The 19,594-nt window shown below is 44.7% G+C and overlaps 1 protein-coding gene across 1 annotated transcript in view; it reads left to right on the plus strand.

Moving 5' to 3' along the window:
• THEMIS (thymocyte selection associated) overlaps positions 1 to 13,442 on the plus strand; it is a 26,006-nt gene extending 12,564 nt beyond the window's left edge. The window contains exons 2-4 of the mRNA XM_010135813.1: positions 834 to 992; positions 8,322 to 8,780; positions 12,355 to 13,442. Of these exons, the coding sequence (XP_010134115.1) occupies positions 834 to 992; positions 8,322 to 8,780; positions 12,355 to 13,442 (1,706 nt within the window). The remainder of the gene's footprint in view (positions 1 to 833; positions 993 to 8,321; positions 8,781 to 12,354) is intronic.
• The last annotated feature ends 6,152 nt before the right edge of the window (positions 13,443 to 19,594 follow it).

Raw genomic sequence — 19,594 nt, forward strand, 5'->3', positions numbered from 1 at the left:
GGGTGGGGGTGGGAAAGATGGCTTTGAACCAGATGCAAGACAGGGCTATTAGAGGAATTATGGGAAGCAAAATCTGTCTTCTCAGAGGAGATAAAGAGAATTCATTTCTTCTAGATTTTTGTCAAAATTGCGACCAGAAAAGGGCAAATTTAACCTTATGAACCCTTTGGGGAAGGGAGCAATGGAAACGAGGAAAAAGAAGTGTTCTAAGTAGCGGAGCACGTGAACGCACTCACGAGGGCATTGGGAGTGGAACTGAGAATAAGGTTTCTCACCAGCAGGGAAATGAAATTCTGACATGTGCTTCCTGAAAGGGTCCTTCTGCCTCAGTGGGGGACAAAGCTTGGTGAGTTCTTGGAAGGAAGCGCGTAGCGCTGGAAGAACAGAAGGTAGTGTTCAAGTCAGCATCTCCGCTGTTCCGTTTGGTGCTGTTCTATCTGCAACGGGAGCAGCCTGGGGTGGCTGCACTGCGTTCACGTGGGGATCATTGATCCCATCCCTCAAAGCTTCTGCTAATCTCCTGCAGCGCCCAGAAGAATTTTCCTTCTTCTGCTTAAGTTGGCTTTTTTTTTATTTTTATTTTGCTTTATTCTTCTCCCCATGCCCCCACTTATGAAGAAGCAGAGACCGACCACAGCTAGAGCAAAGAAGGGAGCTCCGCTGTCTCCTGACACTCAGGGAGAAAATGGAAATGGGGTTAGTTATCGCAGCATAAGTGCAATTCCATATAATTTCTTTTAAGTATTTTTGCTTTCATTCAAAAAGGTGAAGATGCTTCACAAAGTGAGAAGAAGCTGAATAATGCTTGTCTTTCCTTTCGTATTTCTTTTCAGGCTCCATCTATGAAATGTTTGGAAACGAATGCTGCCTGTCAACAGGAGAAATCATTAAAGTTATTGGCTTCAAAATTAATAAGCTTATAGCAAGTATCTGCGAGAATAATGAAGTCAGCCAGCTTTCAGCCAAAGTGGAATTGCCACTAAATTTTCCTGGTACAGTATTTCATGAATACCTGTTTTCAAGGAATTATTGCCCTGATTAATACCTTTGTTCATTTATTAATTTGCTGTCTTGAGTGATACTTGTCTGAGGTTACAACTCAGCTGTCAAGGACACAATTTTCTCAGATGGCACAAGACACAATCAACTCCATTTCAAATTTCAACTCTTACAGTTCTTTTTCAAGCCCGGATAGAGATTATCGATGTTAGAATGTTTGGTAGTAATGCTTTCTATACTTGAAGTCACTTAGCATTAGAATTATTACCAAAATCTTCAGTTACTTTTGACTTTGCCAAACTCCTTGCTGTGTGCTCAGACTATAGTTTATTTGCTATTATTGTATTTCTATTCTACTATTTTGGATATAAAATATTTTTAATACTTTGTAACATTTTGGTTTTTTATTATCGATTTATTTCAGTTCCAGTGGCCACAGGGGCTGCTTCATGCCTGGAAACAGGATTAGAGGAAAATGGATGTGTTTTTCTGCTTTAAAAACACTTCAGCTCTTCTACAGAGAAGTTGCAAAACATCCATATTTTGGTGGATGTGCTTGAAATTCCGCCTGAAGGTGACTTGTTAGTTGAAACGTCGCTTCCTCTGTTGGCGTGGCCTTGTTGGGGAGAGCTGGCCACGCGTGTACCCAAAGTACACAGTTCATCTCACAGCGTGCTTGTTGGTGTTTCCGGTCTGCCCTCATCTCAACCCCTCGACTGCTGGGGCCCAGCTCTGTTAAACAGAGACGTGATTGGCTCGCAGAGGGAGAAGGGCTGCACTATGGGTATAGTCCAAGTGTGGCAAGTGGAGGAGGCGAACTAGGATAGGAAACGGATAGGAAAAGATGGGACCTCGGAGCAGGGTAGGAGGGTGAAGACTTGATGCACAAGAGGTGAAACTGATGCTGCCGGAGGAAAATACGAGCGTTTTCTAGTGTAACCTCATTGGTGTTGCTCCTTGCTGGGCATGCGAGAACGTGCGCTCGTGCGTGAGGATGGTTTAGGTTATGCCGGTGCCCAAACGGGTGTCTGCTTTTTCTGCAGAGGGAGGCGAGACACACCTCTTGAAGCAAGTAAAACATAGAAGTGCACAGGAACGCAGTGTTTCGTCTGAATTCCACAGGGAAGTATCTTTTGCCACGCCTTCATTTTCCACCTCCAAAATACAGAGAAAATAGTCGTATATATAATTTTCTTTTCCCCGGTAGATCCTCGGTTTACTGCCATGTTTTTCGGCTCAGTGAATCACAACCATTTGTATGACCACTCATTTGAAGATGTGTTTGGAATGCCATTTTCAAGCACTAGCAGGGCCCAAATGTAGTGATCAAAGAGATTTTCCTTATCTGTGGCTACCTGGAGCTACTGAAATACTGCTGTACGGTGAACTCCCAAGATACCTGGCATTTTTCTTGAAATCCAAGCTTTTTTGCTATTATTAAAATGTCTTCTGTCTCTCAAATCTCTATACATACCGGGAGTCATATATAAGTCTTGACTGGCAGATGGGTTTGAACATTTGAATACTAAAATACCCAAGGCAACTGCGTGATAGCAGTAATCCTACATTTATTAATGTTGAATCTCCTGATTTTTAGAACAGAATGACTTGTGATTTCCGATGCTTGAACCTGGAGAGTCTGGATTTGTTTGCATTCAACGGATCATTTTTACAGCTTGGCATTTGGGTGTGGTTGCCCTATTGAGCACGTCTTCAAATTCGGTCTAGTGATGGAAATTTGCATGCACGCTTACGAACTCTCCCAACCATTGTTGTAGAAAACTGGGTTATTTCACTAGGAAAATCAATCCAGAGTCCATTTTGCTGAAGTTTATCATTATTATCCTTCATGTGATGGGTATTACTGAACAGCAGCACTGAAGAGGGCCCTAATGACGCTTATTGACCCAACGGGGAGCTCCGTTCTCTTGTTTCTCTCTCTCTGTATGTACTCTAAGGCATTCGAGAGCTTTCCCATAAGATGTCAATCTGTCATTTCTCTAATTGAGTTCTCAGCTGAAGAATGATTCTGCTATACAAAGTCAAGATGTCCAAGGCTCTGCTTTTACTTATCTTTTTTCCTTTTCACTTTTTTACACGCACGTGCTAAGCTCGAGACAAAAGGCTGTATTAGAGCATCGTTGGCTTCCCCTGTCCCCAGAACAAAGCACGGAAACGAACCACAGATGATCTTTTTCACATTGCCATTGACTTCAATAAAAATACCCGCAGGTCTCCAGGAGTCTGGCACGGTATTTACAGTGTTTGTACCGTGCTCTCCTGCCAGTGTTGATGCAAAGAAATCTTTTGCTTTGATGTTATTTTCCATTTCCTCTGTTGTGAGTTATCATTTGCACGTGACGGGCTCCCGTATCCTTTCCCCGTGTGCGTAAAGAAGCAACGCTTCTGTTAAGGTTACTCTGGGGATCGTGTCCCTGGGAGCGAAGAGCTGGGTTCGCTGGCTTTAAATGAGCCGTACTGTTTGTCTTTCACAACGTATTTGCAGTCTACAGAACTCCTTTTTTTCTGCTCTGGCAAATCAGATCCTTGATAAAGGCCTAATCTTCCCTTTGCATTAGAGAAACTGCTACAACCACAAGTTCACTATCTGTGTTTTCTCATTTTATCCTCATTCTAATTTGTTCTTTTTCGTGCCTCAGAGGGCCAGGCTATTTGTTCTATGCTCATACGCTGGGTAAAAAAACCCAAAGCCTGCTGTTACTCGAGACACTTCAGTGGCTGCATCTAACAGCATTTTAAACGACAATTTTCACTACTAACGAGTTAGCAGAGGCAGGTAATTTGCACAACACCTGAACTGTGCGCCACCATAAATTATTTCACTCTGTTCCATTAAATTCCTTCTCCTGCAAAACATTGCTGGGCTGTTCCTGTCCTCAGGACATCCCTGGCAGTTGCTGCTGCTCATTCCTGTGTGGTCTGACAGACACGCCGTTGAGCATGACTGTCCCTTCGAGGTCTGGCTTTCCGAGACAGGAGACTTGTCTGTGGCCACACAGCGTGTGCGTGGCAGAACGGGGCTGAGGCACTAGAAGGCTCATCGACAGGTGATGGAGAGGGAGGAGAGGTGAGGCAGGATGGGCAGAGGAGGGTGCTGGAGCAGAGCTGATAGCAGGGTGCGTGGCGGAGGTGAGGGGTAACAGTGATAGCAATCTAGTCAGGTCCAGAGAAGCTGGGAACTAAGCCCTTCCCAGTCTTGCCTTGGGGAACAGAAACAGAAATCCGGGTCTTTCTGCTCTTTTTTTTTTTTCTCCCTTGAAGCCTCGAATGTTACTTACTGCTCTGCTGGGTGAGCCTAACTGCTGGTTCTCTCAGTTTTCTGTGGGGAAGGGAAGAAAAAGAGAGAATGAAGAGGATCCTCCCTTTCTCCAGGACTCTAATTAACACTGAAAATGTGAAGTCCATTAAGCTACAGGGAGGTAGGCTTTATCACGCTATAACCAGGAACAGAGACCTGCAAATACCGTTCTCTGAAAAGGGGGCAAAACCATCCTTCTATCAAAACATCCTTCTGTGCTTTCCCACAGGACGCGAGGGCTGATCCTTGGGCCATGCTTTCTCTCCCATAGTGAAAAATACTTTTTTTCTGGTTCTCATACCCTCTCTCTACACCAACATGTACATCAATGCCTAAACTTTTCTTGAAAACGATGGGCTGCTGATGATGTGCAGTTATTCTTCTCTCTGTCTGTTATTTTCCCCAAAACTGTTGGGCATCAGTGCCCTTTGGTTGTAGCCTGGATTACATTTGTCATTTAGAAAGTAGATCTGCAGGAGCAATAATGCCAGCTCCCCGTTCACCAGCTGGGCTTGTTCTCCCGGTTTGCTATTTCCATCTGTCTTTCCCCTCAGTAGTCCACCGAGCTCTCTTAGGAAAGTCTAAGTCAATTTGATTCTGTGCTTTTATGATTTATTAAACAGTACAAAAATACTTTCCTTTGACCTCAAAACGTCCAAATTTTAGCATCTCACACTTACCATATGTCTCCTGCTCTGGAGATTTCCTTGCTATCGTAGATTTGGGAAAATATTTGGTTTTGTAATTTGACTCAAAATGATTTCAATGGTTCTGAATGGTTCCAGATAATGTCGTTTGGGTTTTGTGATATGCTGGTTTGGGGTTTTTTTAAGTATATATTGTAGCAAGGAGAGCATTCATGAGAAGATACCATGGCAGAGTGGCTTTTAGATAGGAACCGAAGTGGTTTTCACCCATCATATCTAAATAGCTTTTTATATATTCACCTTTATCTACAGAGAGAGAAACTTATGGACCTTTACATACTCGTAAGCGTAAACAGGTGGCTATTAGGTGCCTCTACTGCATAGGTCTCATCCATAGAGAATTGAAGTAAGGCCACACGGCTCTTTAGCTATTCAGTTCCTCAAATAAAGGAAACCAGCAGAATGGACGGTGAAGATTTTTCTGCTCCCCAACCTGACAGAGTCAGTCTGCCTGGGCCCAAGGGGATAGTCACTTGTCTGGTTTTGTATGAGATCTGGTAGTGATGCTTCTACATGAAACCTGCTTCGCAATCCACGATGCCTGGCAGTTTGTTGCTGAAAGAGCTGCCTTCCATAGTCTGTAGTCCCAGCAAAACTAGTAGAGCCCGAGTCTACTGTCAAATTCATGGAGGAGAAGAGTTATTCTTATACCTGTACATTACCAAATATTTTCAACTGGGAATGGTTTTTTAACATAGTTTATGGAGGCTTTTTAATGCAGTTCTGGAGGTTTTTTTAGAGGCAATGCGTGTGCTCCTGTGTCACAGATGGGAAAACATAGTTATTGCCTTTGGGATAAATCACATGTACTTGGAATACATTTTTTAATGAGGAATATTCCTATTTGCTTTCTCCCAGCACTGCCAGAAGATGATGCCCGTCTTGTGCTTGCAAAGCATGACATCGGAACACTGTTCGGGGGGTGCTGTCCTTTCCGCAATCCCAGTTTGCCATGGGTGCCTTGTCACTGCGATATTTTCTAACTGCTGATAAACCAGTTTGTCTTGATCTCCACTGACAGCTCCAGTGGTGATGAGGACTGGGGATTGCCAACTCGCCTGTTAATAATTGTGTTAAAAAATGGTTGTGAGAAATGTTAAAAGTATCAGTGAGAAAGAAGAGCGTGTTGAAGTTGTGCTTTGCTCTTTGTGCGGTTACATTCGTGTACGTGGCTTCCTTGCAGCCCGGAAAAAGGCCTGAAGGCTTTCCTGTAGTGCTGCTGCAGTGAGGACTCACATTTAGAGGATGTATTTGCAGAACGGTTCTAATTTCACACAGGAAAACTGTCGTACAGACAACGGTGAAGGCACGGCACTGCAGAAAGGGGTTACGTAGGCACAGCTAGCGACCACCTCTGCAGCACATTGAACCGGCTGTTACTGCTCAGGCTGCCGGCCAGCCCTCAGAGCTGCTGGTTGCCACAGATCCCAGTGGTTGCATGGGCTATCTAGAACCAAACACGCCCAATCAGGTGATAAATTCAGGTGAAAGCTACTCAATCAAAGACAGAATCTTAACAATGCCTCCTGTAACAAGAGGGATGCTCCAGCTGTGAAGTGTAAGTAGAGGGGTTTGTTGCAGTGAAACAGTGCCAGAAGTTCTGTGGAAAAAAATACCAAGCAGCTTAGGCTGTGGTGGTGGAGGGAATGGTTTGATATTACTTTTTTAAAGAATACAATCTTAAGGAGCCCTGCTTCCTTGCAGGCCCCTCAGCTGCGATGATTGTCATCAGCGAGTGAAACTCAGTAAGGGAAAAACGTGGGAGAAAATAAGCACCTTGAAGATTATTTTTCAGGAAGCAATCCCCCAATCTAACGTGTTGAATAACCCCACTATCAGAGGGTGTCTAGAGAAGGGAGTGGGTGTCTTCCCAACATCCAGCTGGAACTGTGTTCTGGCAACATCCCACCTTGCTGAGACCCAGGTGTCTGCGGGGGCATCCTACCTATTTCCCACACTCTGGTTCCCATGCGGAGGAAGTTCTTCCCGCCTTAGACAACTCAGGGCAGGGGGACGGGACACTTAAATCTTTGTAGACATGGCAGAAACCACTCCTGAGATGCAGAGCTGTCATGAAAGAGTCTCTAGCAGGGCCGAGCAGCAATCCTGGAGTCCCCATCCCACGCTCCATAACTGCCAAGGTCGGAGTATGCCTTTCCCACAACGATACGGTGCCCTTTGTTGTGGTCCAGAGGAGGCGCAAGTGTGGAACAGTGGTGGCCGGAGGGTTTCTGCTTGTTGCCTTTGGAGACAAGGAGGAGAAAGGGCACTGCATCTCCCAGGGAGCTTTGTTGCTGTAGCTGTAGTTACCAGTTAATTTGCCTGGGTCCTCTTGCTTACCAGCATGGCATAGGAATAACCTCTGCCTACAGTTATAGTCACTTAGCCTTAGTCGATGCCTCTCCCAGGCAGCTGCAGTGTGATTCCATGAGGCAGCATTCATGCTGCCGAGCCTGGGCAAGGCGGCAGCTGAATCGCACAGCTCAGCAAAACCCTCCTGCTCAGTCCTCTGCACCGTCCACTTCAGCTGCCTCTATAAACACACACACACACAGAGAATTGTGTGTATTTTTCTCGTGATGTGGACTCTTAATGAGACAGCTCCAAGGGGCGTGATTAACGCGAAGTAATAATGTCCCTATGGGACAGAGAAGCTCAGATGCAGCTTCTGCAGCTCTTCAGCACTTTAATTGCTTTGCGATGGCCACAGTGCTGCAACCCCCAACTTTTGAATTACTCCAGCTGGTGGTCTGGGCTATCAGATATGCTAAAATCTATTTAATTTGCTCATTCTTATCAGTACATGCTACCTTTTCATTTGAGATATGTCTTTAAACATCCTTGGTCTAGGAACCCCCAGGCTGTATGTGGAAGAACCCATAGTACAGTGTTTAGCCAGAAACTTGATCCAACGTTTCACCGATCACATTAGTGTTGCTCTTCCTCATACCACGTCTGCATTTTTTTTCTTAAAGATTGGTTTCCTGAGAAGATAGATAGGAATTAAGACATTTTTCCTCTTTTCTGTAACAGAGAAAAATAACTTTTTTCTTTTTTTACCATGGACGTAAAAATGTTGGGTGTCAGAAATCACCTGCTGCGTAGAAAGGCCTGATTCCGGCTGCCTATGATTTATATCATGTAGCTGGTATTATCTTTATAGAGGCACATTTCCAGCAATGAAACTAATTGTTTGATGTGCTTTGCTTCCTATTTTTATTGCATTCACTGTCAAAAATTTGACATGGCTTCCTTCAAGTATTACTCTTTTTATAATGCAAGTTTTCTGTTCTTAGGTCTTTATAAGGTTGTGGCAGATAAAACTCCGTATGTCAGCATCGAAGAAATTACAAGAAAAATCTCTATTGGGCCCACAAGATTTGGCCATCCATGTTTCTACAGCCCCGAGGATATAAAACTGGCAAACCTCACTATCAAACGCGGTGAGCAGATCACCTTCAACTCAGTGGAAGAGGTCAACGGAACGATGGCTGTGAACTGTGGCGTGGTCAGAAACAACCAGTCTCATTCCTTCACCCTGCCCCTGTCGCAAGAGGGAAAATTCTACGAGTGTGAAGATGACCAGATATACACCCTCAAAGAGATCGCAGAGTGGAAAATCCCCAAGTGCAGGAGCCGGATCGTCAAACTTTCCAATATTTTACACACGTGGGACAGCTCTAATCCACTTCCTGAGAATTTTGACGGCTGCTTGACCCTCACGCCTGTCTATGAAGTGCAGGCAGTGATGAAATGTAAGTGGAAAACGAACTCAATGTTCTGGTCTTCTCGGTATAGCAAAGCACCCTGAAATAAGGTTTCCTGGCCCATATTTCCCACTGATGCTAGTTTCAAGATAAAGAAAAAAATAACGTTGCCTTTTTTATTCCTGTATCAGCTGTTCGTTCGGGTCGTTCAGTTGCAGTTCTATCTGTTGCCATTTTATTGGTCACTACAATTAAACCACCGTTACAAAGAAAAGAGGTGACATAGTGAAAAAGCGGGGCTTAGGAATTCCGGTCAGTTCTCAGGGTCTCTTTCTTTGTGTCTCAGACCTTGGCCGTGGAGAAACCGCTTGATCGTTTGTGGCTATGGCTGGGAGGTAGGAAAAAAGCACAGAGTTGTGTGTGTTGTAACACGCACAACTGCTGTTCATTTTTCGGATTGCAGAGAGCAAACCCATATTACTTCAGCGCAGAAACAAATATCAATAGAATGTAAACAGAAGAGACTCGTGGACAGTTTCTGAAACCTCTAGGTTTGAGGAAATGGGAAGATACTAGAAAAGCGGTATCTTTTAAAACTGTAATTTGTGTTACAAGTTGTTATTAAAAAAGACTTATTTTGTTGTTGGCACATTATTACTGTTCAGGTTGTTCCACCACAGCATTGAAACCGCTGGATTCTGGTCTTACCCCTGTCTGTATCTCTGCCTCACTTAAACCTCTCAGCAAAATCAGTCACGGGAATCAAATTAGGTTTGCAAGGGTATAAGCTATAAGCACACAGTGAAATCCCCCTGACTAAGGGTGACTTGATCAGCCGAGCTGCAGGGATGACCAGGGTGCGCATGCGCAGTGCACCTGCTCTGAACTGAAAGACCTGCCTAAGCAAAAAACCAGCTTAACCAGTTTGCCCTTGCTTGAGGACAGCTCACGCAGGAGATGGAAACTTGCTGCTGTTCTGGTTGCTGGTGCATCCATCCTGTGAAAACTTGCAGGACGGGAGCTTTCGTAGAAGCAAACCAGTGAGCTCCACAGCAATGGAATCCTAACAGAAATACGTCATTCATGAGGGTGTTGAGTAGGAAATGTTTCACCATTGTGCTTTCTCTGGTGAATGATGGAAGGAAATGGGTAAGAGAGAGAGAAATGAAAGTGGGCAGAGAGTAATAGCACAATCTAATTGTTAATGCTCATCACGAGGCATTCGGCTGTGCCTGCTCTGTGCTTTAATGGGTGAGTTTGGCAAGTGTACCTTGGCGAGATAAAGTGCTCCGTTTTGTCCAGCTCTGGCTTGGTTCAGGAATCTAACCCATCTCCCAAAGTGGGATTCACTTAGGTGAATATACCCACTTAGCTACGTGTGCAGAACCAATGAGAATTGAATGTCCTAAAGAGCTTTCTGAAGATTCAGAAATGTTTTGTGTTCACTTGTCTTCTAATCAGATATTCCAGTGAAAGTTGTATTTGTTGTTTTTATTTCATGGCCGTTTATGTTTCATAGTGTGCTCAACATTTAAGAAGCATTCAATATATCCTAAATAACTATTTAATACAAACTTGAAAAGGAGGCTTCATGGTACATGATCAACTACTGTCTTGTGGACCATGAAAAATGGATTTTCACCATTTTTAGAAAAACTATAGACACAAGATAAAGCATGAGAAAGACTATCCACAATTCAATAAAAGAGATTCCCGATAAGCGGGATGGCAGATGACGTTTCCACGGGCTGTGGGCGGGAATCCTCTATGCTTCTCATTCTTAATACGGAACAAATTATGTCTGTGGAGCTCCCTCAGATGCTTACAGAAAACTTCCATTTTCACTAGTTATTCCTCCTTCCCCTTGTGGCGCTCAGGATGTTTGTCGCCTGAAGGTGTCAATGCGACAAAAGCAGAATTGGAATAAACCAAACCCCAAACCACTGTCATAAAATGCTGTCATATAAAATACATCTGACACGCCTTTTAAAGTGTTAAATAGTAGTATGTCCTGCTACAAGGAAGTGTGAATCCAGGATATACTATCCTGGCATGAAGGTCTGTGTAGAATAAGTCTTATCAAAGAGAGTCGTTAAACCTTATTTGCTTGTTAAATTTGGCTGCCCTGATCAGTGGTCTGTTATGTCACTGAGCTGGAGCCAAATCCTTAAACAAGCTTTGACTGCGCGGTCACTTTGTGCCCGGATGTTTTGCATCCAAAATTTTGCAAGTTCACTTGTGACAGAGGAGTTGTTGTTCCCTGACAGACTGCTCAGTGCAAAGGCTCGACTCTGATAGTGGATAAAAGCAGATGCTGCAGAAAGTTCCACAGAGGACCATTATAGCAGAATTGTCTTTATTCATCAACCATAAGCTTAGACTTTGTTATACAAAAGTTTTGCCTTTTTTAAAAAGTTATGTTATTTCTAGTAGTTACAGATGTTTTCATTAATCTTATAAATATCAAGATATCTTATTTCTCCGAGACTGGCCACAGCAACAACATCTGCTAATGGGATCAAATACTGTTCATTTATTTACTTATTAAAAATATTCCCACACCATTTCTTTGGAAAAACCATAAGTTATAATGAAGCAGAAGAACAGAAACACATCTTGTGCTCAAGAAAAAGAGTCTGATAAGAAAAACAGCTGATTAAACTTAGAGGTGCTCTGAGAAAGGTAGTGGAGTAGATTTTTTTTTTTTTTTTTTTCCCCCTCTGTCCTGGTTGTGCGGGGACAGACTGGCAGGCCTCCTAATGGGATCAAATACTGTTCATTTATTTACTTATTAAAAATATTCCCACACCATTTCTTTGGAAAAACCATAAGTTATAATGAAGCAGAAGAACAGAAACACATCTTGTGCTCAAGAAAAAGAGTCTGATAAGAAAAACAGCTGATTAAACTTAGAGGTGCTCTGAGAAAGGTAGTGGAGTAGATTTTTTTTTTTTTTTTTTTTCCCCCTCTGTCCTGGTTGTGCGGGGACAGACTGGCAGCCCTGCCGTCACCCACAGCCCGTTAGCAGTGTGCAGGCAGCCAGGGCACAGGTGAGTCCCATCCCAGAATACTCACACCCAGCATAAAGGGGGAAGATCGAAGAGAGGATGGTTTCTTGCTCAGGCTCTTCCTCCTGCTCCTGAGCGCTGCTTTCCCGTGGCTGTGCCCCCTGTCCCTGTGCTGGGTGAGTGTAACTGTGTGCACTGGGTGTTGGTGTTTGGGGCCAGCTGGGCTGTTCCAGGGAGTCTGTTTCCATCTCACCCCGTGGGGCTCCTCTCCTTTTCCTGACCCCCTTCTCAGCTGGGCAGGGGATGTCACCAGGTGATGGAGCAGCTGCTGTAGATTAGCACCTGGGTATGGGCTAAATGCAGACTCTCCTTTCTGAAACTTCAGGTCACTATTTGCTCCTTATTGTTTCTCTCTTACTTTGTGAAGTCTCCTGCATATCTGATAGCCATATATCTCAAATTAAAACAGTTCGACTCTGACTGACCCTATTAATTGTGCAGTTAACATACGGAGGTGCACCCCTTGGGGAAGGTACTTTTAGTATCTGGCCAATAGGACACACATATTTTTTTCCAAAGTCAGTTTGTAAACAAAAATTTCTTTTTCTTTTCAGTTCGAAAGGACATAGTTCATATCCTCTCAGATCTGGATGTTGAGGTCAAGGATATAACAGACTGCTATGATATTAGCTCTTTCCTTCAGCCACTGACTTTGGAAGATATTTTTGAAAGAACAAGCAAGGAATTTCCTATGGTTGCTGAGATAATGGAAGGGCCTTCGGGAAGCCCAAAACCTTATAACTCACTGTATACAGGAAAAGAGATCGTCATCTACAAAAAGTACCAGGCAACAAGAGTCCTAGCCTCGGAGATCAGAAGCGATTCCCCCAAAAGACATTTTTTAATCCCTATGAGCTACAAAGGAAAGTTCAAGAGAAGACCTCGGGAGTTTCCGACTGCCTACGACTTAGAGATAGCAAGAAGCAAAGAGGAACAGCTTCATGTTGTAGCAACTAAAGCCTTTGGTTCCCCTCATGAAGAGCTTTTTTCTGTTTCTGTTGGAGATCAATTTCTGGTTCAGCAATGCCAGACCAGTGAAGTTCTGTACGAGGGAAGAAAGAAACTCGTAGATGTTTTGGCTTGTGAACAAATACTGAGTGATGCGTATAAGAAAGTGCTCGTCCCTATGTACATGGAAGGCGGCTTTGTAGAGGTGGTTCACGACAAGAAACAGTACCAGCTTTCTGAGATCTGCAAACGCTTTCGTCTGCCTTTTAATGTGAAAGTGGCCGTGAGGGACCTTTCCGTTGAGGAGGATGTCTTGGCTGCCGTGCCTGGTCTGCAGTTTGAAGAAGAAATCACAGACTCTTATCTGCTGATCAGTAGTGCCAGCAGCCCCTTGGAGAGCTGGGAGATTCCTGTATATCGCTTAAACATGTTGGTCCACTTGCTCAACAAAGATGTCCACACCGTTGTACCGCCTGCGACTAAGACGACAGTGGAAGAGGTCAGTGAAGAGCAGTACTACATGGTGCGAAGATATGAAAACCAAACTCTTCATCCACCGCCCAGGCCTCCCAAAAAGCCAGCACCACTGGCACCACAAACTGTTTCTGCACCACCTAAGCAGGGTGTGACTGATGCACTCCAGGCTCCAAAGGTAACGGATCACGCCTCTTCTTTGAACCTCTTACAACTGTAGCTTGTGGTCGGCGGGTTTACAGTCTCCATTTCACTGCTGTGACCTTGTGACGTGTACACAGATGGCTCTGAGTTCCCTGTAATCGGCAAATTAGCCATTATAGACAACAATGGCTGAAATCTCCCGTGAGTGCTAATTCATCCGTGGAAAACACCGGAACCATGCTGACTCGCAGCAGAAAACTCGACTGTGTAATTTTGCATAGATAATCCTTTACTGCGCAAAAGTGAAGGGAGAGACTGGAAGCAGCTGTATGTGAATCTTTATTAGAGAAAACATATGTTTTCGTGATGTAAAGATAATTTTGCTCAGCTGGAAACAGCAGATTGAAACCCACAGAAAGTCAGGTTCTCTAAATGTTTTTGACTGTGTGGTTTTGCACTTACCCAAGTGGCAAATAGATTTGGAATAAAAAAGGTGGCTGTTTTAGTATTTATATTTGGTATTTATATTAGTATTTGATGCTGAGAAAGAAGTGACTTATCTAGGACTATTTTCTTCATGGTTAACCTAAGGCAATGTGTTTGTCATGAATTTTTGTGGGGATTCAGGCTGAGATGGAGTTAACTTCATAGCAGCCCATTAGGCCGTGTTCTGGATTGGTGACTAAAACTAGCATCGATGATACGCCAGTATTTTAACTACTGCACGGGGTCAAGGCTGCCTCTTTCTCCCGGTAGGCTGGGGGTGGGCAAGACTCTGGGAAGGGACGCAGCTGGGACAGCTGACCCCAACCGACCCAAGGGATATTGCATGACCTACGATGCCACGCTCAAGAATAAAAATTGAGAAGGTGGTTGGTCTGGGCAGGCAGCCGTAGTTAGAGACTAGCTGGACAGTGGGAGGCGGTGAGTGATGGCCTGTGCATCACTGGGGGCTTTTTTCCCCTCTTCCCTTTAATTGTTACACTGTCTTTAACTCAACCCACAAGTTTTCTAGGTTTCTCTCTTACTAGTCTCCCTGCTGGTGGGATCATCATCCTGATGTTAGGGGCAGTTGGCAAGCAGCTGGGGGCGGTGCTTAGCTGTTGGCTGGCGTGAACCCACCACAATTTTCTTGCACATATTGAAAGAATCAAAGGCGCCTTGATGGACTTTAATGAGAGACTGTCCAGGATGTATCTGACTCAGGTTGCGGTTGTTCTCATGTGCAAACAGAAATTCTGCACAGGAGAAGAAGGAAAAAAATTGGAAATACTTTCAGGTCTCTGCATTTGTGATTGTGCCGCACTTTAAACATTGTGTAACTTGGGGAATTGTATTTTGGGATATTTGAAGAAATCTGGGGGTTTGTGTTGCTCTCCATTTAAGGTCCTGGAAGGAGAAACCTTTATGAGTACCTCTTCTTGATGCTAGGGGTTTTCCTCTCCTCAGTGCCAATTCCAAGACCACATGCAGCTCCTCTGCTCCACAGATGTCCTGGGAGATGACCAAGTAAGGCAGGTCCCTCAGATACGGGTAATAGAGGAAAAAAAACCTGCATCATTTTCTTCTGTCTTGTACTACAGCAGCTTCTGCTAGTCTGTCCAGTGAACTTTGTAACAGCTTCAGTAAGCCACTCTGTCAGGCTAGGGAGGGCACACAAGAAACTGGTCCCCGGAGCTAGCAGGGAAGCCAACAGCTTGGTACCGGCCTGGGGTGCAGAACTGGGGAAGAATTCCCTGGAGTTGTGGTGCTGGTGGAGCCGTACCCTAGCGAGGAGGACTCAGACTTCCCGCAGTTACTGATGGCTGCATATGGAGAACAATGGGTAGATGCTGACTCTAGATGAGATTTCTGCAGAAGATAATATTTTCCCCGAAGTGAAGCGAGTGCAGTAAGGGCAGGAGAAGGAGGAGCTGAGCTTCCTTTGCACATTCATGAGCGAGAGCAACCTTAGAGTGCAACTGCTTGGACAAAGCAGCGCGTTTAAGCAGACTGTTCCAGAAGACATAATTTTTTTTGGTCATATACTTGTTATAAATAAATAATAAACTGTGGTCAGAATGCTTAGAGTTATGCAGATTCATAAATCTCCTTCCCTGGAAAGGTGAAACAAGGAGAGATCCCTTATGAATAAGATGAAGCAACCTGAGCTGTAATGTAATAGGTTTAAAGTCGTGCCGAATGCATTATCTTTTCTACCCCAAGCAGCACGAATCCTCAGAGGGGATGTGGATGGTGGCGGATAGGCTCTGCCTTGGCCTCTCTGCCAGCCACGGTGACAGGGGAGACTGCGTTTTCTTTGACGTTCATCAGGGACGTCTGAGGGTTCGAAAGATGGAAGTTGTGCCCAACTTATAAATGGCCCTCTTTGCATATTCTGTGACTGCGCATAGTCTTATTTGCATAAATAACAGACAGATGTCCTGATGAGCTGAACTTAAGCCTAACGAGGTGGCAGCCTCGAATAAGTTTTAGTGCTGCGTGAGTTGCCGGGCTCCTTGGGCAGCAGCTCCCTGCCTGGTGCTTAGTGCCGCTGGCTGCCTGCTGGAGGGCAGTGAATGGCTTCCTTGCCTACCAGTTGGAAAGCTCAGCTTGGCTTGGTGCTCCAGGATTAGATGCTGCTGCTCCCTGAGTCCACAGAGGACTAAGATCCAGCTGTGTTATGCCAATGCCTGGGGATGCTCTGCAAGGGTAGGTCACCTCTGGCTGCAGCATGTGCTTTGATTGCCTCTTGGCTCCCAACAAGGCTGTGAGGGCAGAGAGCTCCAGCTGGCTCTGCCTGCTGCTCTCTGACCTTGGTAAGGGAACACTGGGGCCAGGAGCAGGACTCTTATGTTTCCCTGTGTGCTTTTGGCCGTGCTAGTAACTGAATTGTATGATATTAGCAGCCAGCAAGGTCTGGAACCTCAGAGGAGTGCAAGAACTGCCTCCACTTGCATGCAAGGTGCGACTTATCTTTGCACAGTTCAGCAAAGTCCAGAGACATCAGATGAATCCTCAAACGTGATACAGCTGCGCTAACCCAGCCCTCTGCCCAGTCTCCTCACACAGCTAATTAAGTTGGCTTGGCTCCTGCTGACACAGCGTTCGCTTCCAGAGCCTAGGGATTTCTCCTCTCCCCTCCACGGTGCAGTGGAGACTTTCCCTTTCCCTCTCATCTCATCTTGTTTGGATAAGAAACATCCGGCCCACATGTGTTTGCAATTCTGTATTAGCTGTTAATTGAATAAAGCAAGGAAAATCCCAAGAAAATACATGCAAAGTAAACAAATGAACTAAAATAGCATGTATAGATGATGAAATCAGTCTGATAGTGCAGATATCTAATAACCAATATCACCTCTACCCCGGCAGAGGACAGTGATGGTCACACCACAGTTGTACCCTAAGTCAATGGTAAAACTTGGGATACAAGTAGTCACTCACAAGAAATCCACATTTTCCTCACTGGACTCATTAAAATAAAGTCCTCGAGGAGCTCCAACTGTCACGGCGTATTAAATAGTTTAAGGGATTCAGTCTCTGATTTGGGAGCTTAGCTAGAAAATGAGAATGACCCAATGAGCCCCGAGAAGTTACTGCTGCTGACTGGGGAATGGAGCACCTCTCTCTCTTGCCGAGAAGTTCCTGTGGGAGGAGCCAGGCAGGACCTCACCTTCTTGAAATTAAAATTCATTTGGAGAAAACAAGCCAGCTGTGCTTGTTCTTTTCACAGTCAGAAACACCCCGGGGAATATATCAAACTGAGTTTGTACTCAGAAACTCCAGGGTAATGTTTTGGTTGGAACCTCAACAGAAAAGGCTTGAAAATGTTTCCTAAAATTCCTTTAGGCTTTTTACCTCCTACCTGCTGTTTCTTCCCCTTCAAGGGGATTCAAGCTGCAAAAAATTTCGAGCTCTTTTTGCCTATGGGAACAACTCATTCAGCTGAGAGACTAACCCAGTACTGCACCATCAACAGATAGAGGGAATGATCACCAACACGGTTCCAGGGGAACTGGAATTTAACAAAATAGTAAGGATCAGGGCATGATGGTTAATCATCGTTCTCTGCCAAGCTCCATTATCCTTCAAAAACTCATTACAGTGTTACGATATCAGGAAATTTCTCGCTTTCTTGCGTTTTATTTCAAAATTATAATGAAAGAAAAATTATCGCTTCCATCTGCCTTTGCAGTCCTACAAACCGAACTATCAAAATCTGCCATTAACATATTTATCGCATCTGTCTTCACAGCAAAATGAAGACTTATCTGGAATTAAATTGATAAGACATAAGCTGCGTTTTTCAGCAAATGAGTTTTCCTACAGCGCTCCTTTCCTTCCCCCTATTTCTTTTCTGCTTCCAGAGCATTTTTCATGGTTTTAGAACATTTACAGAGGAGATTTAACACAACTATTTCTGCTGTGTGGCAAGAAATGAACCTTCTTAAATAAATACGTGTTAGAAAATGCATGCGGGACAGCCAGGGAGGAATAGGTACGAAGGACTTGAGGAATTAATAATCTTTTGGCACTGGAAGTGAGCATGGTTCATTAGCAGATGCAAAAATGTGCACATGCAAATGTAAGAAAGAGGATGTCTCTCTGCCAGGTGCAGGATTGTGGCTGCCGAGCTGCAGCCGTGCTTCCTCGCTCCTCCAAGGCCCTTGTCCACACTGTGCCACAGGGTCTGTTTCCTTCTAACACCCCTCCTGTGCCAGGCGCGTCTGATTTCCCCCCAGACCCTCGTGCCTCAGCACCCCCAGCACTACACTTTGCTGTTTCTTTCCAACGCGTCTCCCCCACTTGCTCTTCTGTGCAGCGAGCTGACGCCAAGGCCACAGGCGCTGTTGGGTAGGAGCTGCAGGGACATCACAAGTTACGTGTGCGTTTTTATCTCCTTCCCCAGCAGCACCCATACCAAACCACAGCAGAGCACCGGTCTAGTTTAAGAGCAAGGCTGTAGGTGCTGACAAGCCACTTCATTCTCTTGTCGGCTGGACAGTCCGAGCTGAAGGATTTCATATTGGTGCTCTGTCGCAGAGACTTTATTGTGGCCTTCCAGTACTTAAAGGGAACTTATAAGAAAGATGGGAACCATCTTTTTAGCAGGGGGTTGTTGTGACAGGACAAGAGGTGATGGTTTAAACTAAAACAGGGAGGTTCAGACTAGATATAAGGAAGAAATCTTTTACAAATGAGCATGGTGAGCACTGGCCCGGGTTGCCCAGAGAGGTGGTAGAAGCCCCATCCCTGGAAATGTTCCTGGTCAGGTTGGACCTTGTGGGTATGAGCAACCTGCTCTCGTTGCGGATGTCCCTGCTCACTGCAGGGGGTTGGGCTAGATGAGCTTTGAAGATCCCTTTCAATGCAAACCAGTCTGTGATTCTACGATCCTTAGAGCTTTGTCCATACTTGTGGGCCCATGACCATTTTCTGGAAGCCTTGTATGCATCCCAGTACCATGCTGAGCGAAGTTTGCATGTGTGCCATCCCACCTCGTGTCCTGGCTTTTTTCTGCAAAAGAAACCATGCAAAGCTGGCTGGAGAAACACTCCGATCTGGGTGATGGGGGACCCTATGGGCTCAGTATGAACCACAGGAAGGAGTCAGAGGAGCAGGAAACCCTAAAGTCCTAGCTAAAAAAAATCACTGGAGTTTTCCAGATAGTCTCAGTATGGAGAGCTGGCATTGACCTCTTTCTCTTTTAAACACAAAAAGTTAAAATTTCTACAGAGAAGCATCAAGTCTGTAGTGGGCACTTCCTGTGGATTGATGTTACTCTCAAAACTAAAATACAGTGATGAAGATGGCTGTGTGCCTGCCAGAAGGACCAGTGGGTAGAAAGTGCCTGGAAAACTAGCTGGGCGATCGGAGGTGTAAGTCTGGGAGAAAGCCATTGCTGCTACGGGACGTGCTGATGTAGTACATGAGATTTCAGGAAGATACAGGTGAACATTTGGAGATGCTGAATGATGAAAATGCTGACTGGGTGAAAGCAAATTGCTTTATATAGAGAACAAAGGCAAAAGAAATATCAAAATAAAAAGGATGCCCAGAAGAAATAAAAAAAATGGACCAGGTGAAAATATGGAACCCTTGGTAAGAAGGAAGAATGTCAGTAAGGGGAGAATTGGCTGGCACTTCTTTTCCTCTCTTGCAGAAAGTACATAACGTAATGAAACACATAACCAAAAAAAAAATCATGGAATTATGTATAATTGTGAAGCAGGAGGAAAAAAGGAA

This window comes from Buceros rhinoceros, unplaced genomic scaffold, assembly GCF_000710305.1.
Source record: "Buceros rhinoceros silvestris isolate BGI_N320 unplaced genomic scaffold, ASM71030v1 scaffold4485, whole genome shotgun sequence".
NCBI lineage: Eukaryota > Metazoa > Chordata > Aves > Bucerotiformes > Bucerotidae > Buceros > Buceros rhinoceros.